Below are 27,553 nucleotides of genomic sequence, written 5' to 3' on the forward strand. Positions count from 1 at the left end.
CAACAGTCAGATTTCTAAAAGAGCCTCAGACCCTTAGCATGCTCTCCCTTTTAACCTGGGCTTATTTTTGCTTGCCTTGTGCTATGACAGATATAGCGATTGGGTGCCTCAGCTTTCCAATGTCCTTTCATCCAGCACATTCTGTGGGTCTCCTTATGGTCCAGATTCCCCCAACCCACACACACACATTAGCTCCTCAGCCAATGAGACTCCTTAGAAGATCAAGTATCACTATAAGTCAAGGACTTAAGAAGTTTCAAGGTTTGCAGAACCTTGCAGCCCGTCTACGCCATCAAGACATTCTCTTCTTTCGGCTTTTCTGAGGTAAGAGTTTAAAGGTTTGGTATCTTCAAAAGAGTAAAGACAAGGCGGAGCGGACATTTCTTTCCCTTTGCTCACAGCTGACGGTGCTTTTTTTCTTTTAAACGTTAAGGAAGGATTAAAGTTGTTAAGAGTAATTTTTTACTATGTGGTATTATTTCCTCTCTCACATGTTGTAAATTATTATTGTAAAAGATGAAATTGAGAAATGTGAATGTTTCCCACAGGATTTTGTGAGACTGTGGTGGGTGGGCCTTGATCCCTCCAGGGGGGTCCGGTGGCATGCCCCCCGGAAGAAAATTTTGTACATTTTAAAGTTAAATTCATAAATCTGGTGCACTTTGAGAGTTCAAAATTAAAAAAAAAACACTGGTGAATGTACTTGTTTTTGACATTTAAAGGCGACTCAACCCTCTTTTTAGTTGTGATATAGTGTCTCACTGGTGAATTTGGAAGCCAAACAAATTAGAATAAAATAATAATAATAATAATTTTATAGTATTATTCCTATGACAGTAATAGCCATATATTGTAAAACAATTGCACTGTGAAATAAATATAAATCATTTTCCCCTACAGGTATATTATTTTACCTTACTCTACTGTAGGGAAATTGCAATACTTTTGTCCTAATTTCTACACTTGCAAGCAGGGCCTAAAACTAACTTTCACATCTGCCAGTGGCTGGAGACTTGAGAACATTTACCGGCCATAAATATTTTTCCTTGCCATGTTTTTGCAAAAAAAAACGGGCAGTTGCTACTACTACAACAACTAAACATATTTAATAAAAAAAAGCCATTTGAAATTAGAACCAACCACTGCATTTTAATCAAACAAAGATACAAAGATAAAACCTGCACAAAACAAAAACAGACAGGCTGAATGAGAACGCAAATTCACTCTGACAGCAGATGGCGCTTATGGATCAGCAGTGATAAGAAGGGGAAAATGCCATTGAAGCTTTTGTGAAGTCAGTTCCCTTTAGAAATATATTCATATAAACCCCCACCCCAATATTTATATTTTTCTTCCAAACAGTGAGCTTGCTGTACCTGTACAGTATTTTCTCTGTGTGCGTCTGTTAATTTTAGGCCATGCTTGCATGATTAAGTTGACAGCCTTGATCATTTGAGGGTGGGTGTGGGCACTTCTGTAAATGGGATGGTTCTGTCTCAGTATGGAACTTTGTAGATAACACACTAAGACCAACACAATGCAATTTAGGATTTACACATTCTTGGCTTCCTCTTTGTCCTATCCTGTAGATCACAACTAATGATAGCAGTGACAATAGAGGCTTAACAGAACAGCTGACAACAGATAGGCCTAGTAGCACAAACGTGGTAGCATTAGAACAATGCTCTAATGATTTCTCAAACACTGATTCGATAGTCGTCATTTTGACACTAATACAATGGATATCATAATTGTACATTATATTGGTTCTGTTTTGATGTTGCATTACACTTTTTGATTCATGTCAGTAAAAACAAACACATAAATAATCTGGCATTCCTTCCTTTAATGGCTCATAATAATGTAAGCAGACAGTCATGCCCACATAAGGTAGGGCTGACAGGACCAGAGCCTCACTGTCAAGAGAGAGAGAGCGCTGATGCTGGGAAATCTGATCATGTGTTAATCTCCAAACACTTCTGCAGCTGTGCTGGAGATATGAGTCACAGCGCGCACACACACACACACACACACACATTTCTGAAGCTATAATAGTGAGGACATCTGGTATATGGAATAGTTGTTATACTAAGATCATGATATTTATTTTATCATACCCAAAAGCTTACAGCACATAAGCCAATTGACATTATTAGATATAAAGCACAGCATTTGGCTAATTTATGTTCTTGTTTTATTTGAGAGGAATTCATTTTAAATTTGGCCATAACAGTTACAGCCAAACCTATGCACACACATTTGTTTTTTTGTCAGATTTTTTTAAACATTACCTCTAAATGTAATCACATGAAATCACGTTTTAGAATGAAGACATTATTTAGTATGTTTGTTTCTTTTGCAGAGCTTCTTTCTGTTGAAGATCTGCTCTAAGCTCTAATTCTGTTCAATTAATTTTGCTCTGCTTTGATCATTTATAATTTCTTTGAAGAAATTAAGTCAGAGTGAGACAGTACATTTTCAGCATATTCAGACATACAGCTGTGTTTTTACAGTTAACTGGATGAAAAGATGTCAGAAAATGTTACGAGTTACCTAAAATATTTAGCATGTTGAGGTGCCTTTCACACCTGTCACGTCAGTGATTAACCCTGTCACACAGTGCTACAAAACAAAGTCTAAAGAACAATTACAAACATTCTCTCCGTCTGCTTTCTATAGGTCTAAAGCTCCCTGTCATCATGTCCGACACAGAGGACGTGTAAGTATTCTGACACTTGATGTAATAAAATTTATATTCATGCTCTTTGGTCAAGACAGAATAATGATAAATCTTCTTTCCCTCTCTTCAATCAGTGGGGTCGATGGTAAGTACTAAATTTGAATTCTTCTTCATCTTATTATCATTATTGCCGTTAATTTGTAGAAAAACATGCCGTAGCCAGGATTTTCAAGTCTGTCATGTGTACACTTGTGTCCACTCAATATCTATTTCCATTTTATTTTAAATATTATGTATATGTATTTTTTCAGTCAGCATCAGTGGTTTCTTGGTATGTCAGCAGTTACTTTGATTATATTTAGAAACAGTGAGAGGTTTGGCTTTGCTCTATTTAGCATTATAAATTAATTCATAAAAAAAACACATATTTCAAATATATATCCAATGCAAGAGTGCCCTGAATTTGCTTGTAGTGACTGATATTGTGCCACCTGCTGTTTGGCAGCTGTTTCATCAATCTCATGCCAGCATACTGCCTTCTGCCACTGCCACAGAGAGCTTTTTTAAAAGAAGATCTCTGGAGGCTAACATGTCAAACGCATGCAGTGGCTGGGGGTAGTATTGATGATGCTCATGTTACTGGTGTTCTCTGAGGTGAATGCTCATGTGAGGCTACAAAGGCCAGAGATCAGACCAAATTATTAATTTACAGGAATAACTGGCCATATAGAATGTGATTCTGTACTGAACTGATCAGAGCACTGACTCCACAGAATACCAGCAAAAAAAAAAAAAGGCTCGGCATGCATTTAATGTATGATGTAATTCAAATTCTAATAATGTCCAAAAAAAAAAAGCATTTTGTAATTTTTGTATTCCTTTACTGCTTTCCTTTCTGGCATATGAAGAGTTCGAAGAAGGAGGTAAAATAATAAACAAACAAATAATTAAACACCACCACCATAACCAAGCCAACCAAGAGGATTTGAAAATTAACTAGTCTTTCAATGTACTAATTCAACACAATGTTCCCTTATTCATTAAAAAATGCCTGACACTGTCTGTAGTAAGTTATAACTAAATCAAATTAAATAATTAACCGAAAGCAGAAAATCATTTGCTTAACTAATCTTTATTTAATTCAAGAACCTTTCAAATGTCAACCTTTTCATTTAACTCATCATAAGGTAAACTAAAACCATAAGCATATTAATCATATTTATGGTAGGAAATCTAACCAGAGCTAACCAACATGTGCTGCCCCCTACAGCTTGAAGGGTGCCATGACCTTTGATGACCTTTTAAGCAGAATTCATAAAGCAGATTGGAATATTCCAGTATCTGGAGACCTGAAGTTCTAAATTGTGTGGCTGCTGAAAAGGTCATTAAAATAATCTGTTGTTTTGATGCCTTGTCTATGTTTTTCAGATATTAGTATGTGGATTTTATCTGTGCATAAGGTGTGAAATTTATTCTAGTTTATTTTCCTATCAAACACAATATTGTTAGAGATGGCTTTAGATTATTGGAATCAATGGCTTTGGCAAACAGGGAAAAACAAAGTCATTTCTTGTGGGTATTATATTTGGCATGTGGAATCCTGGTGTCTCAAGGTCTCATCATTTCATAACAGGTTCTCCCGCTATGTGCATCCTCTCAGCCACCTATACATTTCACACATGACTTTCTCTCTCTTTCTCACTTTAACCAATACATAATCTCCCATTTCTGAATGCTCCCTCCTCTGCAACGCATTAACTGTTGATAACCTTCCTTCCCCTGGTTGCTTGCTGCATGTATTATTAGCTGAAGAGGTAGTAGAGGTAGAGGTAGAGGTAGCCCCAGAGGCAGCTCCTGAACCGGAGCCTGAGCCTGAGCAAGAACCAGAGCCAGTGCCAGAACCAGAGCCAGAGCCAGAGCCAGAAAAACAGCTAGAACCAGAACCAGAGGTGCATGAGGAAGGTATGTGGCATGAATATTCATTCATCCTTCCCATTTCCCCAAAACAACTAAAAACAGGCAGCGCACCTCATCTGCTACTTAAAAATCAGCCACATTAATGTAGTTGCCCAGTAGTACCCTTCCCTCCAAACCCAACAAAACTTTAACCACTACTGGTGGTACCTCCTCTTCGTTCAGGCCCACCATGAGACTGGTGTGGTACTACCAAATTGTGACAGAGCTTAGATCCATGCCATTTCAGTCCCTTGTGGTGCATTTGAATTATTTTTCAGAATTGGACAATTTCCACCCTTTATGAACAAGGAATATTTTCCAATTCGAATTCACTTGCAGACCAATTGGGAGTGAGCTGGAACGATCAAACTCTGACAGACGTAGAGCACGTCACACCTAAAATGCAGCTTTCTTTAGGGTGGATGCAGGAGGCCTGCAGTGTTGGGAAACAAATAGTAGCTTAGCCATCTAAACAGTGTAGCCTTTTCAGTTATATAATAATTTTTTTTATTTTTTTGGGTTAGGGTACACTTTCTTTCTTCTCTATCATACCAAGTTAGAAAACCATTCAAACTGTTCTTGTGAATTAAGATTTGGATTCAGTAAGTGATTAAAAAAAAACAATGCCCTGATCTTTTTTTGCGAAGCATTTTGTAGATATACTAAATTGCCGTTCTTTTTTTGTCCTTTCAAGTTACACTATTAAGATCCTTATTGTTTTGTGTCATAGATTTATGGTAGATCTGCTTTTATTACAAAAATTTATCATATTATCGGATCAGACTTCATTTGTATATTTAAAAAAAATATATGCTGCCCCCTTAAAATGCTTCAGTGTACTTCCTTTAAGTAGGGTAGGCATCTTAGAGTAGCGTGACTGTAGATTAACTATTGTATAGCAGGAGTAGCTTCCCCAACACTAGAGGCTTGGGCTGATAATAAATCCCACTACAGCTCCTGCTCTTGCCAGTTACAGTGCCGCAATGACGCTTATCAGATCACTGAAAACGCTCTGCACTTTTCTACATTGAGAACTGTCTCTGAGTTGCCGCCAGCAAAATGCTACTCTAGGATGCATCTTGAAGAAGAACCTTTTCTATTGCATGCATTATAATAATTCTGCAACAAATGCAGCTGTTTCAGTTGCTATGCTGTTTCATAATACCCATGGAATGAATATTAATTGGTCAGAATATTCTAAATAATTTTCAAAGGGACAAAATGGGCTATAATAACTTATTCCTTCTATTTTCACTGGCTTAACACTGGAAAGGCTCTCTTTGGCACACTGAGCTATACTGAAACATTAAATATTCAAATGACATATTCAATTATAATTTTAAAAGCAAAATGCTGAAAGGGTCAAACAAGATGCCATCCATTATTAAGGTGCTTTTGTCCACTTTGAAATACCAGTCAATGTTTTATGATAATATGTATGCTAATACAGGTGCATCTCAATAAATTAGAATGTCGTGGAAAAGTTCATTTATTTCAGTAATTCAGTTGGTCATCAATATGTTGATATTTAGCTTATGTTCTTTTAATGACTTGCTCATATTGAGGTGTCCCATTGAAAGTGATTGCCTAATTCATTCTTCTGAATGTTTCTTTATTGTTTAATTGATTTCTGTCAATGTATCCTGATATAAGTTGGCACCTCAATTTGAGTGTCCGCTCAGCTGAACTCTGCATCTGAGCACGCAGCCCTGCTTAGGGCAGCAAAAAGCACACAAACAACATTAATGTTCTCTATTTTACTCTTGCTTTCAACGCTTCATGCATGCAGAGGCCTATGAAGAGGAAGGTATGTTTGTCATTTTCTTGTATTTGTTATTTCTGATTAGAAAAAAGGCATGGGGGAGGGGTTAATGCCTGCAAGGAACACGGTGAAATCAGGTACAAAATCTTACAACATAAGATTCTGAATGGGGAGACACAGTAAACTGGCCTGAAGTGTCAGTTGAAACTTACCTCAAGTCAATAACAAGGGTGAAAGAATATGAAATGCTGACATTGCTCTGTGCTTTGCTTCTTTTTGCATGAATGTGCCACACCAGTGGAAGGAGGAGGACAAGATGGTAGTTTTTATTTCCTTCTGGAAAATATCTGGTCTGGATGTGGCTTTTTGCTTGTGTTTTTGGTGTGAAGGTCAAGCCAAATAGTTACGAAACATTGCAATGGCTCAAACATCTCATCTAGGTCACCTGCAGAGTCTAGTCAGATATATAGCAAACTCAGATTTAGATGCTGTTAGTCAAAAGAGATGGGAAAATGAATGAAGGATAAAAAGATGAATCTTTTCCACAAGGCTTTGTTGTTATGTTCATTCTTGGTCGGAAGAGTGAAAATGGTCCACTTGCCAGGAGTTCTGTGTCTGTTTATACTCATCAAGCATCTCACGATCTGAATTCTTATGCAATGATTCTTCTATATTTGTTTTGATCACCTACTGTATTTGTTTCACAACTTTCTAACTAACCCAGTTTATTAACATTACTGAAACTATTTAAATTAATATATGTAATTTACTTTGTAAACATACTTTCAGAAGTTACATACATCATTCTTAAAGCTCAGGTAAATAAACAAGCACCGAGTTGTTACTAAGAGTAACTCCATGTTCATGGATATGGCTCACAGAATTCCCACTGATTGTTGACTGAGCTCGTTTTAAACTCTAACCATGTTACATATCCCTCTCCCTTTTTTGTTTTATTTTTTTCATAACAGAGGATAAGCCCAAGTTCAAGTAAGTAGAATTATTCACTAAGCTCTTTTTATAGCTGAGCAGCCAATTCCAATGCTGCGATGCAATACAGCATCCTCTGAGTGTTACTGAGGAGCTGGGGAAGACTGAGATACCCAGAATCCCACTAAAACACATTTTGCTTTCATTCCCTTCAGACCAAGTGCACCAAAGATCCCTGACGGGGATAAGGTGGACTTTGATGTAAGCAAGTACTTAATTTGATACATTATGTTATAATGCTATGTATTAAACATTGTAAGAATACATGTTTGAGGTCATATTTACATGTATGCAAACAGGACATCCAGAAGAAGCGTCAAAACAAGGACCTCGTTGAGCTGCAGGCCCTGATTGATGCCCACTTTGAGTGCAGGAAGAAGGAAGAAGAGGAGCTTATTTCTCTGAAAGAGAGAATCGTGAGTGTCAGCCATCTGTACATTATCCCACTAAATAGATGGATACTCAGTAAATAAAGAAATACGGCATGTGGACATTAAATATTTAAGTTGAATGATCTTACCTGTATCTTATGTTAAAGCTTCCTCTAAGAAAATAAAAACAATTATACTATAAACAAGACGATCACTGCAACAATATTACAGTAATATTAATACTCATAAGAGCCCATTTTCACTAACCAATAACTGAGACGTAAGATGGTGTTTGTAGGAAACTTGAGAGCGAGTTTGCAATGTAATGCGAGAGAAATGCGCCAGTTTCATTTACCAGGATCAGTCTAGCTATAAAATGTTTTTGTTATTTGAAATAAAGCTTAAATAAATTATATAAGATAAACAAATTTTTGTCTCGAATAAAGTTAAAAAAGTTAAAATTGTCGTTTTGGCAACTAACTAAATATTATTTTTATTTCTATTTTCATGTAATAAATCAAAACAAGTAAACCTGTAACTGAAATAAAAAATAAAACAAAGCTAAATAGATATATTTAAAAATGACAAAGGCATGTGCTAACATTACTAACAAATAGTAGGCAAATTACTAACATTAAAAATTAAAACTGAATATTAATAACATTAAATATATTAATAAACACTATTGTCTAATAGTATATAAATAATACTAAAATAACGCTGGCCTAGATGAGCAGAATGATACAGCATTGCCATGAACGAAGGCGAATAAAATGAAATATCTGACAGCTGATATAATATCAGGACGCTACTGACCAATCAGAATCGAATATTCCAGAGCGCCGTGTTTCAGAATATTATAATGGACACATTTAATGTGTGCATGTGCAGGAGAAACGTAGGGCTGAGAGGGCAGAACAGCAGAGGAGCCGCGCTGAGAAGGACAAGGAGCGTCAGGCAAGACGCGAGGAAGAGAGGCTGAGGAAGGAGGAGGCTGATGCTAAGAAGAGGGCAGATGAAGATGCCAAGAAGAAGTCTGCCCTGTCTAGCATGGGCTCCCAGTATAGCAGCTATCTGCAGAAGGTTTTTCTATCAACCCCAACTCTGATTCTGTCAATCATCACTCTGAGTACAGTACTGTATATGACTGAAAAGTGAACAGGCCTGAGTGTTTTGTTTGCATATTGCTAAAACAGGCTGATTCAAAGAGGGGAGGTAAGAAGCAAACTGAAAGAGAGAAGAAGAAGAAGATTCTGGCAGACAGACGAAAGCCTCTGAACATTGACCATCTGAATGAGGACAAGCTGAGGTCAGCACAAATACAACTCTATGGGAAAGACTTGTTCTGATGAAACGGAGTTTGTGTGTGTAATCTAAATGTGTTTTGGTGCATATGTGCGTTTACAGGGAGAAAGCTACAGAGCTGTGGGACTGGTTATACCAACTGGAGGCTGAGAAGTTTGAGCACATAGAGAAACTCAAGAGGCAGAAGTATGAGGTGAGGGAGCTGTCCAATGACCATTTACACAATACAACATCTGTCAAATTATTTTACTTTATGTTTCATCATGGCCTACATTTGTTTTACTAGGGGAGATGCACTACTTTGTCAACTGCATCCTGGACAAGTTATAGCCTAAAGGGATAGCTGACCCAAAAGTGAAAATCTCTGTTACAAAAAGAGATGTTAGACAGAATAACCATCTCAATCACCATTCATTTTCATTGTAAAATGTACGTAAAAATGCAAAAAGCATTGAATTCTGTGTTGTCTGAGATCCACATTCTACCAGTCAAACAGGTTTGGAATAACATAAATATGAGGAAATGATGACTTTCATTTTTGGGTGAACTATCTGTTCAGTGAACAAGTTTTGTTTGCATATTGCTAAAACAGGCTGATTCAAAGAGGGGAGGTAAGAAGCAAACTGAAAGAGAGAAGAAGAAGAAGATTCTGGCAGACAGACGAAAGCCTCTGAACATTGACCATCTGAATGAGGACAAGCTGAGGTCAGCACAAATACAACTCTATGGGAAAGACTTGTTCTGATGAAACGGAGTTTGTGTGTGTAAATGTGTTTTGGTGCATATGTGCGTTTACAGGGAGAAAGCTACAGAGCTGTGGGACTGGTTATACCAACTGGAGGCTGAGAAGTTTGAGCACATAGAGAAACTCAAGAGGCAGAAGTATGAGGTGAGGGAGCTGTCCAATGACCACTTACACAATACAACATCTGTCAAATTATTTTACTTTATGTTTCATCATGGCCTAAATTTGTTTTACTAGGGGAGATGCACTACTTTGTCAACTGCATCCTGGACAAGTTATAGCCTAAAGGGATAGCTGACCCAAAAGTGAAAATCTCTGTTACAAAAAGAGATGTTAGACAGAATAACCATCTCAATCACCATTCATTTTCATTGTAAAATGTACGTAAAAATGCAAAAAGCATTGAATTCTGTGTTGTCTGAGATCCACATTCTACCAGTCAAACAGGTTTGGAATAACATAAATATGAGGAAATGATGACTTTCATTTTTGGGTGAACTATCTGTTCAGTGAACAAGCATTATGTTAAAACTGTTTATGTACCACCTAGCTGCTTTTAGCTGCTCAAATATAAAGTCAATGCCTTGTCAATTATTTATACAACACTTAGTTATGGCCCTTGAATTTGATTCATAAGTGCTGGGGATTTTCAGTGACTCTTTCTGCAGGTTACATCGATATGGCTGTTGGTGGTGACAAGTCTTTATGAGTGAATCATTAAATAATTTATTCAACTGATTCATTCAAGATAGCTGATTCATTCAGAAACTAAACACCACTATTGTGTGTTGCTTGGAGACACAATACACTCTTAAAAATAAAGGTGCTTCACGATGCCATAGAAGAACCTTTTCGTCTAAATGGTTCCATAAAGAGACTTTAACATATGAAGAACCTTTCTGTTTCACAAAAGGTTGTTTGTGGCGAAAGAAGGTTCTTCAGATTATAAAAAGGTAAGAAAGAGATGGTTCTTTAAAGAACCTTTGACTGAATGGTTCTTTGTGGAACCAAAAATGGTTCTTCTATGGCATCGCTGTGAAGAACCTTTTGAAGCACCTTTATTTTTAAGAGTGAAGTTGATTCTGCTTCGGCTTTGTTTTTGCTGGTGGAACAAAAAAAGTTTAAAGATGTGGTCACATTGCTGGCAAAAACATTATCTATATATTTCTACATTATCTATTGTCAATAGTGTGACGTATGAAGCAAAGCTCCCACAAAATTCACCCTTAATCCAAGTAGCTCTGTTGATCAACGTGGCAAATTTGAGCGACCAACCTTAACCCACTGTGAAATCTGCGAGGGGACAAATCTTTCACCCTCATGTGAAATTCCTGATCACATGGATTCCTATTGTTGACTATAGTTCATGAAACGGTAATTGTGACCGCCTCTTAAGTAACCAGCAAAATTGTATCTAAAATGTAATGAACTATTAATTTATTGAACTACAGTATATAAAAGCAATAGTGCATTTCTCTAATTTGCATAATTCAATCGCTATGGCAGTTTGACATTAAAAAAACTGTGAACATATCAGTCATATATGTGAGAACAGGTCTGAGTGTGTCTGTACGGGTTATCTAGAGTGTGTTTATGTGTGGTAGCTCAGGTCTCAGCTGTGTTCTGGTGTTCTGCAGGTTACTACCCAGCGTATGAGAGTGGAGGAGCTCAGTAAATAGTGAGTAACTGGAACTGTAGGAAGTTAAGGCTTTGTTCAGCAACAGGGACGTGACGGCATGGTCTGCATGCATGAGACTCTGGTCTCCATGGCTTCTGGGAAACAGGTCGATTCAAACCACAGGTGGAAGGTCAAATGTACTGTGAGAGCCTTCACAACAAGTTGATCTCTTTCAATCCAGCAGCTAAACCAAACCACTATTCCAACAACCTAGCAGTAGACATGTCAATCTTGTTAAACTAAAGTTAGTCAGCATTTGAACTTTCATATTCCAAGATGTTTCTCCTGCAGGTAAGTGTGTGTGATTGTTTAAGCTCAATACCGTCTTGCCCGAGGGATTTTGCACAACAGCACAAAACACTCAAGCCTGTGACATGCCCACACAATGCTGCTCCATGCCAGCTCTTGAGGTCGGCATGTCCTGAGCATCGAGTCAGAATGATTTGTGTGTGTTTGTCAGCACTCGATGATAGAGGACAACTATCACAATCCAGGATCCTGTGGTTGAGGTATGATCTGGCAGGTGTAAAACACTCATGTGTTGTTTTCAGGTCATCTCTCTCAGAAACCGCATTGATGAATTGCAGAAGCAGTGAGTAGCACAACTGCCCTTCTGCCTTTATTCTAATATTACTATCTAACTTTACTCTAATATTATCATCTAATCATTTCACACCCCATGAAAATTCTCAAAGACACTGACAAGCTGCAAGTCATATTGGATAAAAAGTTGGATAACTGTCATTGGCAGCACAACTTTACAAAACATGTAATAATAACCTTGATATAGGGCTGTGGTCTTGAAGCTGTTGTAGAGATGGTAAGTATTTGGGACATTTTTGTAGCATTGTGACAGACTTACTGAAGCGTGAAGCCTTTGAGAGTGAGTTTCTGTAGAGCTGTATGAGTTTTGTCCACAATAGTCAGTGAACCCTCATTGCAGTTTCCTCATACAAGCTCACTCTGAGTATGTTTACATGCACTCAAGTTTGATTTCAGTAGGACTAAAGCAATTCTTCATCTGTTTTAAATGTCATATAAAAACTTTAGTCTGACTGAAATCACGCCAGTCTGGTTTTTGTGAAGTTAAACTACCAAGATAATGGCTTATACACAAATCGAATTACAGTTAGCCATGGCGAAGCGCAACATGCCTTTATGCTGCTTTCAAGTGCGACTGCAAACTCGTTCCTTCGAATTGAGCGTTATTACGACATGTCACTCATTCAAGTTTGAAGCTTAACACAGAAGTAGTCTAAACAAAAGAAAATAATTTTAGGCCTATTATGCAGCACTTCTTTATCCATCGTATGACAACTAAATAGTTTTGTTAATAAAGAAAACCGTAAAAGTTGAGCGATTGACCTTACACCATTTGCTACAGACTTGATTTCCAATCACTGATCTCTCTTTATGGATTATGGTTATGTGATATAATCTATATTATAGGTCAGTGTTTTCGCCGTTGACACTCCACTTTCGTCGTAACAACTCGCTAACTTGTGTATCGTCTAGAATTCTGGGTTTCACCTCTTGTAATGATTTTGCGCAGTCATTAATGTGCTTGTAACTCGGAATTTACTCCAAATATTCACTAATGCATTGCATCATATGTGTGACCCTGGACCACAAAACCAGTCATAAGGGTCAATTTTTTTCAAAATTGAGATTTACACATCATCTGAAAGTTGAATAAATAAGCTTTCCATTGGTGTATGGTTTGTTAGGATAGGACAATATTTGGCCGAGATACAACTATTTAAAATCAGGAATCTGAGGGTGCAAAAAATTTACAATATTGAGAAAATCGCCTTAAAAGCTGTCCAAATTAAGTTCTTAGAAATGCATATTATTCATCAAAAATTAAGTTTTAATATTTTTAGGGTAGAAAATTTACAAAATATCTTCATGGAACATGATCTTTACTTAATATCCTAATGATTTTTGGCATAAAAGAAAAATCGATCATTTTGACCCATACAATGTATTTTTGCCTACTGCTACAAATATACCTGTGCTACTTGAGACTAGTTTTGTGGTCCAGGGTCACATATATACTTGGACAGACAGATGAAGACTGTAGCTGGATTATAACCGTGCATGTAAGCGTTCTTGATTTCTGAATTGATTTACAGACAATTAAAAATAAAGCTCACTCTTATATCGCTCAACGTGCAATATACAGCGTAGCCTAATGCCGAGTTCACACTGCATGATTTTCAAACTCGTCGGATCATCGTTGTTTTCTCACTGCGTGACTATCTGGGGTAGCATTCAGTTGCTGCTGTGTTCACATTGCACGATGGATCGGCGACAGGGGGTTTCACATTGCATGACTTCACAATAGGAAGAATCGCCGACAGCTCTGTCTGGTCCGCAAACTACGTTTCACAACAAAACACAAGCGAGAAGTGATAAGGAAATAACGCGAAAACCTGAGTGCTTCAGAGTTCTCCAGCAAGACTGTAATTATTCAAATATATATATAAATATCCCGCAAATTGTCTGTGAGCTGATTTCCAGCTACAAGGAGAACCGATTCTCTCAGATCGCGTCTTTGATAATTCACACTACATGATTGTCACTCGCGTGAACGAGCACCGATTTGCCTCCGATGTCAGGCATTTGTCGGCGAGTGAAAAATCGGGCTAATATCGTGCAGTGTGAACTCGGCATTAGTGGCACTATAAAGTACTTGTCTGTTCCAGATCTGGCTTATTTTTCATTGGTGCCAGCAAATCTGAACTGTGATGAATGTGTTTGGTATACAGAGGTAACGAGTGGTGTAAATGTGATGTGTATCAGCTGCTGCGTTTAAGACTAAGACGGGCCTGTTTAACAAACTGACAGAGCTCAGACAAAGAGCGGTAAGTCCTGCATGGAGTGAACGCGATGTCAGTTCCATGTGCATGACAGACTTTGTGTGGGCACAGTAAAAAAAGTGAGAAGAACATCCTGCAGGACTGGACTGATAAAACTGGGAAACAATAGTATTTGGTGTGCTCTGTGTTAGTAAAAATAGCACAATCACATACCAAGTATTGAATACTTAAATATGAGAAATGTCTTTAAAAAAATGGATCCCTGTCCTGTATGGTGTTTTTTTTCTTCCCACTTTTCTACTAGCATGTCTGTTACAGTCAGCACCACTAACTCGCTCTTTCTTTGCTATTCAGCTCCAAGAAGGGCGCTGCTGCTCGCCGCAGAAAGTAAGCGTTAATGGAGAAATCTACACTCATGGTCAAGACATGCCTGCTGCCTGCGTCTCCGAGCTCTGCCTTCAATCACCAGGCATCTCTGATCCCACCCAACGTTTGCAGTTTACCAGAGACTGTCAAAGGCGATCTTCCACACCCTTCGTGACATTAACACTGTCCGGTCTTAGCAGTTGTTGCAGTAGGAACACCCCCCCCCCCCCCCCCCCCCACCTCTGGCTCTCTTTAGGTACTCACCTACCGTTTTTGTAAATAATGTTTGGCTCGCCAGCTTTATCTGTTGCATCTGGTAGTTCAATAAAATTATTCTTCAAGACTGATGAACTAGAATTGAGCTTGTTTCCTGATTATACTGAAAAACTCTGATGCTGAAACACTGAATCAAACTGAATATGAACCTTAAGTCTTCTGTCCTACTTGACATGTTCACAGTGGGCTCCATGCTTTGGATGCCCGTATGTATTCATATAGCTGCAGATCGATGGGTAATTAGCCAATGACAGTGTGGATATGTCATTCACTCCAAAAAGGATGCTTCTTATCTATACATGGATCTAAACGTCTTTATGCACAGACAAATCTTTCAAAATCGCAGTTCTGGACAGTTTTTTTAAGCCAAAGAGTCATACATACCTTACAGTACATCATGCTGAAGCTTGGAAAACAACGTTATGACAGTGGTTAGGGGCTGATAGCACCACATGAAGGGAAGCAGACAGGAAAAAAGCCTTTAAAACTCCTCCAGAAAATGTAATTAAATAAAATAAATACTAGTTTAAAAAGTGAACCAGCTGGTGCTGGCCACAACCAGAAATCATTCAAACTGCAGTTTTGAAAAACTCAGATTTAACATGCACGGAAAAAGAAACTCTGTTAAAAAAAAGATTTTTAAAGATTTTTTTTATTGAAAATGGAAATATACATACAGTATAGAACACAATTAAAAACTAAGCATATTATGTATTTTGCAATTCTTCAGCAGGTAAAATGTTAAAACCAAGAACCTAAAGAGGGCTCCACAATAAAATATATTCTATAAAATATTTCAGTCTATACAGAGGTATTCATTATGACCATCCATTTGCATTTTATTGATGCAACATTGCAATACTGTGGACACAGATATAAAAACAGGAACTTCACATATTCAGTTTTACGTCTAGTATCTCACAAAAAAACTAAAGCTATTCTTAAAATGTGCCATACTGTATAAAGCAAATTTATGTTGACTTTGCAACAACTTAAACCAGATCACAAAGATAAATTATTTTGCACCAGTTGAAGTGCTTCATCAATAAAAGCTATGCATAATTCATACTTATTGTACATGTATAAAATCATGTATTTTGAGTGAAGCAATTGTTCTTATATGGTAATAAATAAATAAAGTGCTCAAAATACAGCATAAGATCAATTATTCAATAAACATGTGATTGCTATATAACATGTTATCAAATCACATAATATTCAGATCATTAAGAAGTAACACTACCAGTAGAAAAGCATCTAAATGCAATAAGTAAATCTTTATTTCAGTGTGCTCTGTGGTACAATTCCATATATACAGATCTGGAGCACATAGCTAGTATTATTACTGTTGCTGTTGGATTCATAAGCTTCCACATTACTTACACTTCATGCAGCCACCCAGTTTAGAAAATTTTCTGAAATATTTGGTAGAACAAACTGTATATTCTGCTTTGTGAAAATTAGCAAAAGTTACAACACTATATTTAAACTGCAGATTTTATGGTCCTTCACGTTCAAGTTGAATGATAAGTAACACTTTCTGTTATTATGGTTTAAGGTTTATGACCACTGGCAGGAACAGTCTGTAGGCTCCTGTATGGTGTAACTAACCCACGTGGAGTTTCCGCTGCAGTAGAGTTGGACTGAACGCCGCTGCAGCCCCATCTCTCTGCAGCACTTACAGAAGCGTGCATACGTGTTGATGTTGTAGTTGTAAATACTTGCAGATGGACACTTTCCATCACATGACACTATGTTGACCTGTGAACATGAACATGACCTGTAAGCCAGTTTACAGCCAAATTAGAGCCCGATTATATAATGGGTATATTCTGAAATGAACTCACCGGTCTGTTACTACGGCAGTCATTCTTTCTAATTGTCATCCTTACTGTCACTTTCTGACATGACTTCCCATCCTCTTTACCTACAGCATGAAAAGTCAATGGATTATCTTTTTCATCCTGTATGACAGTTCTAATCCATTTAATGAATAACTTCTGGTCTCACTATGAGGATTAAGCATCTTCTGATGTAGATTCTCATTTAAAGGGGTCATGAACTGAGAAAACAAAGTTCCCTTGATATTTTGACATATAAGAAGTCATTGTACTATAAGAACATCCTGTAAGTTTCAGAACTCAAAACTTTCTCGTTAGTCTAAAAACATCTTATATTGAAGGCAGTCAGCCAAAACGACAGATTCTGGAATGTGCCACTCTATTGGCGCTTTTCCACTGCATGGTAGGGCTCAGTACGGTTCACTTTTGGGGGGTTTTCCACTGGGTACAGTACCTGGTACCTGGTACTTTTTTAGTACCACTTCGGTTGGGGTTCCAAGTGAACCGTACCATTACCAAAACGTGATGTGTAAACTCTGCTGATCACTGATTGGCCGGAGAGAATCGTCACTAACTGCGTCACTGAACTTGCGACACAAACACAAAAGAACCGCTAGATTTAAATCAGCACAGCCAGCGAAGGATCGAACACAGAACAGACGTTCCTCTCGTTGATAGCAGAGGAGCGGATCCAGCGAGAGCTTGATGGGGCGACGCGGAATGAAAAAGTTTTTTTTTTAGGAGTCGTGGTAGTAGAGGCGGCACAACTATAACGACATGTGAATAATCCCGCCCACTCTAAAGCGGTACTGAACTGCAGTGGAAACACAAACCGTGCCGTACTGAGCTGTGCCGAGCCGAGTCGTACCACGCAGTGGAAAAGCGCCATATGATGTAATAGTGTGGATAAACACTGCCTCTGCTCTGCAGAAGATGATCAACGCCTGCTTCTACATCAGTGCCTGTTCAGCCCGGCCCACTGATTCGTGAATGTAGTGTAAAACAAGAGGCGAAAGCAGGTCTATGCAGAAACCAAACGATAAAGATCGCTTCTAATACAAGATGCTGTGCAGTGCCAAGCTGTGGAAAAACTTCTTTGCATTGCCTTCCTTCTGATCTCAACGTTAGGAAAGAGACGATTAACTTTATTTGTAACGAAGTTTCAGATCGTGTCAGTAAGAATTTGGCCCTTTGTTCACTGCGGATTCGTTTACAAACAAGGCACGATTTGACACGGGATTTTCAGAAAGATTCAAACTAAAAGACGATGCTGTGCCGACTATTTTGCTTTCGACAGTAACGTCGAACCACACAAGTGAGTAACTGTTTATTATGTAGTCACTATTGCTTTGTCTGTTATTACAGATAATTTGATATGAGTATTTATGGGTTTTTAACTTAAATGACAGCAGCGACCATCTATGAGGAATGTAGGCTGTCAAGCATACACAAGTGTTAGCAATCATAGCAGTGGGCATTTACTTCCGGGTCTACAATCCGCCACGCCTATTCAAACAGAGTGTTGTGATGAGGGGGGTCAAAAACAGAACAGAAAAAAGCCTACTGCTTCTAAATTATGATGTTTTTCGATGTAAAAATCTTGATAGCATTATAAGGGGACCTCAGAGATCAGTACAAAATAATAAAAAAGGCAGTTCATGACCCCTTTAATTGCTTGACTTCCTGTCACTAAGATGATGTTTAAGCAACTGAACTGCTTACCGTCAATTTGGGTGAAGAAATGTTATTGACAACAGCGCATTGCTCAAGAACACTGCTGGGATGACACTAAGTGGCATCACTGGATGGCTTTGCCTCTGGTTATAAAGTAATCTTTGGATTCAGCACATGCTTGAATATGCATGCGATAAATGTTCATTTAAGTGTTGTTAAAAAGCGTAATCTGTCTGAAAAGGATGAAGCTGAATAACATCATGTCCTTAAGCTGAATAACATCATGTCCTTGTGCATTAAGATGAATCCCGATGGGCTATTTTAATCTGGTTTAACACCGCAGCTTACCTTTGAATTTTCCAGTTCAATAAAAATTCATAGTATGAACGGTATAAAAAAAAAAAGATTTTATAATAGTAAACAGTTCACCTTTTTCATCCCCCCGTAAGATTAAAAGTTTTAACTTGTAACTTCACAGGATTTTAATATTTTTGTGATGAATAACTGACAGTAGAAATAATACTATTCTTTCCCCACTTAGCTGATAAAAAAGTAATCACAATAAAACTACACATCTACTGAAAAGAAGTGATACATATGAATTTACTTGTACTCAAGATAAGTGTCATTCATTCCACCACCTCACAAAAAAGACCCAGATGAGCCCCAATACTTGATTTTCCAATAAAATATACAGATCAGTAGTGAGCAGAAGCTGTAATGGTTTGAGTAATGTGGCAGAGAAGGCAACAACACTGGAAGGAGACAAAAGATTTGGAAAACGCTTTGTATTCCTAATGTTGCCATATCACCCAAAACATTACCAAACACCCCATTACCACAAACTACACATACTATGTGATCAGAAGCTACAGCCTAAGCACTCGAAATCATGCAGAGCTACAGAAACTCTCTAACTGGCCACTACCAACAGTACATTGTTGGCAATCAACAATGCACTGCCCGACAGAGCAAAATGGGGAAAGATTTACAGTAGTTGCTTCCAAGAAACATCTGGGAGAAAAGTGACTAGAGGTATAAATGACTTCATTGAGCAGTTATCTTTAAATCCTGTATTTTTTTTAGATTCCTGTATTGTTTGAATAGGGGGAGTACATTGTTGGAAATCAACAATGGTGATGGCGAGCCTTGAGGTCTGATGTTAGTATCAGGTACCTTGTTCACAGTTTGTGCTAACTGTGGGTTTCAAAGGGCTAACAGAGAAGGGGAACAGGGAGTTCGCAGCGCCTGGAGAGATTGTTACAGAATGTTACACTCAGCCTGATGCAAGAAATGAACTTTTTGCTGTTGTGTGCATATCAGTGCTTTTAAACAATTCTCCATTGTTCCCAGGGTTTACTGTTTTTATGTTAGGTCAATGAATTTTGCTCTTTACCTTGATGGTACAGAACAAAAGTCCCGCGTCTTGTTTGCTGTTTTCATTCATACATATTGAGTGCAAAAGACTTGTGGAAGAAACAGATGGAGCTTTTAAATGTTAACATTACCCATGTTTCTTGTTATAACAAGAGCAGAAATGAACAAAGGAATGTAACCTCTGTACTCACATGTCTTGCAGCACCCATCCATGTAACTCACAATGGTGCCCCCGATCTAAGACAAGATGAACATTTGGAAAAATGTAGCAGGGTTCAAACAGAAGGGACCTTTTTTTGCTAGGCATGTTTTGCAGAATGTTTATTAGAGTTCTTATTGTTTTATATCTTTTGTCATGAAGGAAGCTGTCAGTATAGTATGGAACCACTGCTTAATCACTGAATCAAGACCAGCAATGTCTCATAAATGCATCATGTATTAGTTTTATATAGTATAGTGCATCTCTGTGTCACGTACATGTGTTTGTGTGTATCTTACCTGTACCTTGATGTATTATTTAGGTTTATGTTTGTCAAGAAGAGAGAATTTACCTTCATGCACTCAGTTTCGTTAAAGGGGGGACAGCTGTAAGGGTGGGAGACGTGCACAGGTCCTGACAGAGTGTCCATACAGTCATAGCGCATGCAGTCAGACACCCAGCTGTGTCCTGGCTGGAGAGGGAAACACACAAAATACTGTACATTTACATCACAGCAATATAAATGTATCAATATATCAAATAAATGTTGTTCTTTTAAAATTTCACCAAAGAATCCTTAAAAAATGTATCATGGTTTCCACAAAAACATTAAGCAGCAAAAATGACTCTCACATCGTTAACACATCCCTTCACACTGGTGTTTTTCCTTTAACATTTAAACAGGCTCATATAACCCCACTTCTTAAGAAACCCACTCTTAACTCAACTCTTTTAGAGAACTACTGACCAGTTTCCCTTCTACCTTTCATTGCAAAAACACTTGAACGAGTTGTGTTCAAACAAGTCTAAGCATTTCTCACACAGAACAACCTCCTGGATAGCAACCAATCTGGCTTCAATCTTCAAGAAACGACTAAAAACACTTTGGTTCCACCTTTATTTGACCCTCTAACTCTAGCACTTTCTATTTTAATTCTAGAAAGAAAGAAAAAAACTAGCTTTCTATTTTTTCTATTTTATATATACACCTTGCTACGTGTGCTGCGTTAGGCTAACCGAGACTTGTCATTTGCACTTATATATTGTTGCTCTTTTGTTAGTTTTGACTGCTTTTATTGTCCTAATTTTCAAGTCGCTTTGGATAAAAGCGTCTGCTAAATGACAATGTAAATGTAAAAACTAATTTAAAGGGGTCATATGATGTGATTTCAATTTTTCCTTTCTCTTTGGAGTGTCACAAGCTCTTGGTGCATAAAGAAGTTGCAAAGACTAAAGTCTCAAATCCAAAGAGATATTCTTTATAAAAGCTAAGAGTCAACCACGCCTACCTAAAACGGCTCGTTCTAACACGCCCCCACATGTCTACGTCACGATGTGGGAAGATTTGTATAACACCGCCCAAATGTTCACACAAAGAAAGGCGGCGTAACTTTGATTCTCGCTGTAGTATTGTTGTTGCCGTGTGTTTCGTTGTGAAAAGCGAAACTACTTTGTTTGGTCTTCCAAAAGAGGACGATATCCGCTTCGTCATGCCTAGAGCTGATCCGTGCTGGTCGCTGAGGAAATACATCAACTTCGCGCTGTGGATCGCCGGATTGGCTTTCACCGTGGACGAAGCGGAGTCATCACATGTGGTTGCCGCAAGCACGCTGGTCGCTCCTTCGTCGAATCCGCCGGCCTCCGCTGACTCTAGCCGCCAGCTTCCGCTCACTCTATCCCACCTGCCGCGCCGTACTCAAGCCCACCGGCCACCGCTCACTCTAGCCGCCGGCCTCCGCTCACTCTAGCCCGTCCGCCGCCACTCACTCTAGCCCGCCCGCCGCCGCTCACTCTAGCCCGCCGTGTGTGACACTGTGTGTTTCATTGTGAAAGTGAAACTACTTTGTTTGACCTTCCAAAAGAGGATACGACTAGAAATCAGTGGTTAAGTTGTATTTACAACACTGTTCCAGAACAGTTCAACCCAAATATTCAGATGTGTGCAGCGCATTTTATGGAGGACTGTTTCCTGGGAGAGTAGACTACAATGCCGGCTGTTCTGACTCACAGACTGTAAAAACGTTTTTCATATTTAAAGGATTTGCCACTGATGATTCAAATGCGAGTTTTGAGTAGTGTAGAGTAGCGCTTGTTGTTTGTCAATTCTCCAATCGCAAATGCAGACATGGTTTTATGTTTACATGGCGCGATGCAACACAACGCGTAAAAAGACGTATAAGTCATTATAATTCATAATTATGTCCCCACTGGATGCAACAAATGCCTAGTTTATAATGGGTTTTAATGTTTTTGTCTCTTCGCTCCAGCCGGGACACGGCATCACAATATGGTAAGGGGCATAACATTTCCGTCACACGCTTGAGGTATTCGGCCAATCACAACGCACTGGATAGCTGGCCAATCACAGCACACCTCGCTTTTCAGACCGATGAGCTTTGTAAAAATCGATGTGTTTCAGAAAGGCGGGGCATAGAGGAGAAACAATAATGTACAGTATGTTTTTTAACCTTAAACCGCATAAACACATTTCATTACACCAAATAATGTTCTTTTTAGCAACATCATATGACCCCTTTAAACAAGTGATAGAGTCGTTTAGTTCTGTGCAGCTTTTGTGTAGGGTTTTGAGTGGAGGAGAACATGAGCTTTTGCTGAACATCACCTTGTACATAGTTACAGATCCATTCTCACTCCGGATCAGGCAGGAAATGTTCTTACACATGCCACAGCAGCTGCTGGGGTCTTTAGGAGGGATGTATATCTGGTTCTGGAAAACACATAAGACAGTTAGGTATTTTGTGTTTGGCTTGTGTGTGTGTCTTTGTGCATTTGAAATACTCACAGGCTGGCAGCGTGCAGTGCAGTTAGTGCCAGTGGCTCTGAGGAGATAGAAACCTGTGGCAGAGTTCAGTGTGTGTGTGCACTGTGTGGTGTAACACACATCCTGATCACGATGCTCGACCAGTGTCTGCCCCGGCCGCATCACTCCCCGTTCACCATCCACACACACCGCCTCTCTCACTACAAATACACACCCACAGAAATGTACACATACAAAAATATAATATATATATATATATATATATATATATATATATATATATAGAGAGAGAGAGAGAGAGAGAGAGAGAGAGAGAGCGAGAGAGAGATTTTTTAAATGATATTTTCTAATGTATCTTCAGAGCATTTCAAACAGACGTGTTTGTTCTCACCACACATGAATCGTTTGCAGGCACACCGGTTTTCCAGATCAGACAGAAATGCTCTGTCTAACTGCATACTTTCCCCCTACAACACAATACATCTGATATCAGATATGAACCAACCAGTCAAACAAGAGCCTGATCAGACAAATAATGGAATAATAAATGTACGCAAAAATACATGGTCAATATCGATACAGTAATTTCTGGTCACTCACCAGAGCACATTTAGGTCGAAGGACTTTCTCACATGCACATTCTAAGAGAGAGAGGAGCTTTAGTCTTTTTCAGAAACACACACACTCAATACAGATTTGCATTCTGTTTCTTAAGCACACATTCACAGACACTCACAAACACAGACAAGCAAACAGACTGACATACCCTCACACTGATATCACATGAACAAAGACAATCTAATTTTCAGTAAGTACTTCTAAACTTAGAGCACATTATCATTAGGTTGGTGGGCTTACCACATGTCTGTGATGGACAACACTGATCTTGAATCCTTGTGGAAATTACTGCCATGCCAACTGGACATGTGATGTCTAAGCATCGAGAGGTCTCACACACTGCATACATATACACACAACACAGTTACAATAACACTTCACTGTTTCATTTACGTTGGTGTTTTGAAGGTATTTCTTTTTGTGGAGGTTGAGGGTTGTCAACTTTTATGTGACTGTTCATTTACATATATGCAGGTTTAGACTACTTGTTCTTCTGTGGATAATGGTTGTCGTTATATTTTTCTACTGTAACTGGCTTACCATAAGCTCACAACTGGGAATGAAAAGGGCAAATGTCGGTATGTTTATTCATGTGTTTGTACTCACAGCAGTGATAAACTGGACAGCAGCGCTCTGTGCTGTTTGTGTCCACAATCAGCAGTTCTCCATCTTGACACACTGGAGCTGCCTCAGAACATTTGTCACACACTAATACAATAATAAACAATGAAAAAAAATCATTAGGTAGACTGAAATCAAATAATGATGATTTTAAAGGAATAATTTACCCAAACTATTACTTACTATTTACTCATAGAACATGACTTCTAAAGACTTGGAATGTAGTGAACAAGTCAAAATAACTATATTGTATAATATAGTGCTATATAATATCTATTGTACAAGTCCTAACAATTTCTCTCTTTTTATTCAATGGAAGAATGCCAGTCATATGGGATTGGAACAACATGATTTTAACATTAATCGTAATGACTTACTGCAGATGTGTGCCAAACAGCAGCTGCCTTCAGCACGAGTGGCGATCAATGTCTGATCCTCACGACACACAGGAATGTCCAAGACACACTGATCAGGATCACACTCTAAAAAAAAACAATAAACATAAATGAATTTGTATGCATGCACAAGTACACAGACTCACAGACATAAGCTAAGACACAAAATATGTCCAAACTTACCACATAAGTATTCTGGGCAGCAGGAGTCCTGCCTATGATATGACACCAACTTCTCCCCATATTTACAATCCATAGGAGCCGCCTTACAAATGCTCTGGTTACAAACTGTCACAAAACAATTAAAGGAATAGTTCACTTCAAAAATGAAAATTTTGTCATAATTTACTCACCCTCATGTCGTTCCAAACCTGTTTAAGTTTCTTAATATATATATTTTGAAGAATTTTGAAGAACCAAACAGTTGGTGGTCCCCATTGACTTACATAGTAGTGAAAGAAATACCATCGGGACAATCAACTGTTTGATTACCAGCATTCTGCAAAATATCATCTTTTATGTTCAACGAAAGAAAGAAAATCATACAGGTTTGGAACAACATTAGGGTGACTACATTTCCATTTTTGGATGAACTATCCCTTTAAGAATTCTATCACCATGTAATAATATCTATTTTTTGAAAATCTACTGACATAAACACAAAAAAATGAACGAGACATCATCTTATTTTAACTTGAACACTAAACAGTATATTTTTACGAATGTACAGTCATTCTGCCCAGTCCTTCAGTAAATACGTGTGAAATGATTGTGTAACAAACCGCAGGCTTTTTGAGGGCAGCAGCTGCTGTCATCTGCCAGGTTGACTGTAATCTCTCCTGTACGCGTGCAGACTGGCTGAGGGATGTTACTGCAGTTATACTCCACCGGCACTATACTGTCGTTTTCACACTTATACATGCAGCAGCCATCCAGTGAGGCTTTCCAAACCTCCCCAAGAGCATGCGGGGTTCCAAAACTATCAGTACATGCTGCAAACACATATCATAACTTGAGTAAATTAATAACAAGGGCTAAATGCCTTTAAAAAGAGAGAGAAACTGACAAGGAGCATACCACACTTGCTGGGTGGAATGCATAGGGCAGAATAGGGCCGGTGTAATAGAGTTCCCTCTGGACACACACATCCCTCTGAAAGGCCTGTGCATTGCTCTGGGACAAACTCAAAATCTTGGTTTGGGCAAGATGGGGCAGTGCAGGCAGGCACACATGCTTGGTACCGCAGATTTTCTGGGCACATGAATGCTACACAGGAAATCATTAGAGAACATACCAATAAATGGCATTTAATACCATATACATCTGTGGAAATCATTGTTACTTAAAGCGGTGTTGATATGCCTTGGTAACTACATACGGCAGAAATCAGAGCTCCTCCATTCCATGCAGATGTTGAATTTGTGGCAGGAAGCAGCATAAGCAGCCAAAGCAACACATGGATTATTCACATACTCCACATCTCTTACCCACATCTCACAGAACATTGCTGGAGGGACCTGCAGTGCAAAAAACATTCAGGAAATGTAGTCAATAATCACAGGTGTGTTTGCAGGTTTGGTATCGGTGGCATGTGCATGTTGTGTGCCGTACATAAGGATGGCAGATGGTGAAGGTATGGTTGCTCAGCATGCTCATGCACTGGGAGCAGTCGCCCGTGGTGCAGTTGACCTCCCTCCGTCTGCTGTGACTGATGTAGCTGGTGGTGTTGGGAATCTGCCAGCTATCGATAAACACGGCTGGATCCTCTTGCTCAGGCACAACTGTACCATTAGACAGAGTCAGATCATTCAGAGGATTACCATCACAACTACCTGGAACAGGTGACAAAGAGAAAGATGAGAGAGGTGGAGAGTGAAGAACATGAAGGAAGTAGATGGCATTAAAATATGACATGATAATTTTTCCAGTATGTATAATCTGTGGTTATTAGTTTCGTACCACATAAGCCCATTGTGGGGAGTCTGTTGTTATAGCTGTCCATCTCAATCACCATCATGCCTGTAGTGTGGAACCACTGGATCTTCAGACCAGCTGGACTTCGGATTAGATACATGTTGCCTGTGTCCAGAATCTCAAAACCAAATTTCTTAAAACGTGGCTTTGCATACCTGGAGTTCACATATAGCTGGGAAAAAAACAACCCATTGTATATTTTGAACCTCTTTCATTCATATATATCTGCCAGGCTGGAATGATAATAATTTTCCAGTTTTATTTATACCTCTTTTTATAATCTATTACCACTACAAAAGTTATTTCAAGAATTGCAAACGATGGATACTCACGCGTCTCTGCAGACGATTGATGAGCACTTCGTTGGATTTGTGAGTAATGTTTAAAGCTGCCAGACACAAATTGGTAAAGTTCCACACAAGCTGGAATCAAATAGAATGATATTATGACTTTGATATATTTTTTTGGTTTAAAAAAGGACACATGAAGAGCACTAGAGTTGTGAGGAGCTATCCTGAAGGTTAGTCGAAACAGTGGAGTTGTGCATATCTTACAGTGTCATCTGGTCCAGAACACTCTTGTACCAGGATGCTGACAGTTTCATTAGGAAGCTGAGCCACCACATATAAAGCAGCTTTATAAATCGCAACACTTTTCCCATCAAATGTGATCAGATTAAGATCGGGAAACACTGAACAACGACCTACATGCCAAAATAAAATAAAAATATCTTAATAAACATTCAAACATTCAGAAAAGATCATAGTCATGTATATAATGCAGGTGTTACTCACATGGACAGTCCCATCGTGGACAACACTTATCACCATTGACCAGTACGGCAAAGCCAAGCAGACCACAGTTTGGAGGTGTAGGATCATATGGGCAGCTCTGAGACTTATTGAAGAGGAGCAACTGGCCACTGACACAAATCAGCTTTGTACATTCATCCACAACCTCTGAATATGGAGACTACAGACACATACACACATATAATTTAGTTTAGCATGTAATAGCTGACTTTGGTTATCCAAATATATATATATATATATATATATATATATATATATATATATAAACATTTGTTCATACCACCACATAATTAAAGGCAGCTACTACTA

General features: G+C 38.6%; 2 protein-coding genes across 7 annotated transcripts in view; one reads left to right on the forward strand and one right to left on the reverse strand.

Annotated features, from left to right (window-relative positions):
* The first annotated feature begins 228 nt into the window (after window positions 1-228).
* On the forward strand, window positions 229-15,023 carry LOC107590986 (troponin T, fast skeletal muscle isoforms-like). 6 transcript variants are annotated; one of them, XM_016279956.1, is made up of 14 exons: window positions 229-324; window positions 2,680-2,719; window positions 2,815-2,825; window positions 3,589-3,603; window positions 4,487-4,642; window positions 6,426-6,443; window positions 7,370-7,388; window positions 7,544-7,589; window positions 7,688-7,804; window positions 8,651-8,842; window positions 8,956-9,068; window positions 9,167-9,257; window positions 12,039-12,079; window positions 14,664-15,023. In XM_016279956.1, exons 2-14 carry the CDS (start codon window positions 2,700-2,702, stop codon window positions 14,698-14,700), a joined length of 876 nt encoding a protein of 291 aa, XP_016135442.1. In that variant the 5' UTR covers window positions 229-324; window positions 2,680-2,699; the 3' UTR covers window positions 14,701-15,023. The 6 variants fall into 6 exon arrangements, with proteins under 6 accessions (XP_016135442.1, XP_016135441.1, XP_016135444.1 ...); XM_016279955.1 differs by lacking the exon at window positions 12,039-12,079 and adding an exon at window positions 11,447-11,487 and having other exon boundaries at window positions 230-324; XM_016279958.1 differs by lacking the exons at window positions 6,426-6,443; window positions 12,039-12,079 and adding an exon at window positions 11,447-11,487 and having other exon boundaries at window positions 230-324.
* The window catches only part of LOC107591037 (otogelin-like), a 44,347-nt gene continuing 31,487 nt past the window's right edge, over window positions 14,694-27,553 (reverse strand). The window contains 20 exon segments of the mRNA XM_016280042.1: window positions 14,694-16,712; window positions 16,799-16,878; window positions 20,035-20,080; window positions 20,395-20,514; window positions 22,666-22,770; window positions 22,846-23,024; window positions 23,216-23,291; window positions 23,425-23,465; window positions 23,683-23,781; window positions 24,049-24,150; window positions 24,441-24,545; window positions 24,642-24,746; window positions 25,241-25,450; window positions 25,536-25,724; window positions 25,837-25,975; window positions 26,070-26,290; window positions 26,418-26,604; window positions 26,765-26,854; window positions 26,987-27,135; window positions 27,227-27,404. Coding sequence (XP_016135528.1) covers window positions 16,512-16,712; window positions 16,799-16,878; window positions 20,035-20,080; window positions 20,395-20,514; window positions 22,666-22,770; window positions 22,846-23,024; window positions 23,216-23,291; window positions 23,425-23,465; window positions 23,683-23,781; window positions 24,049-24,150; window positions 24,441-24,545; window positions 24,642-24,746; window positions 25,241-25,450; window positions 25,536-25,724; window positions 25,837-25,975; window positions 26,070-26,290; window positions 26,418-26,604; window positions 26,765-26,854; window positions 26,987-27,135; window positions 27,227-27,404 — 2,622 coding nt within the window. The 3' untranslated portion in view covers window positions 14,694-16,511.

This window comes from Sinocyclocheilus grahami, unplaced genomic scaffold (assembly GCF_001515645.1).
Source record: "Sinocyclocheilus grahami isolate Dianchi unplaced genomic scaffold, SAMN03320097.WGS_v1.1 scaffold136.1, whole genome shotgun sequence".
Classification (NCBI taxonomy): Eukaryota; Metazoa; Chordata; class Actinopteri; order Cypriniformes; family Cyprinidae; genus Sinocyclocheilus; species Sinocyclocheilus grahami.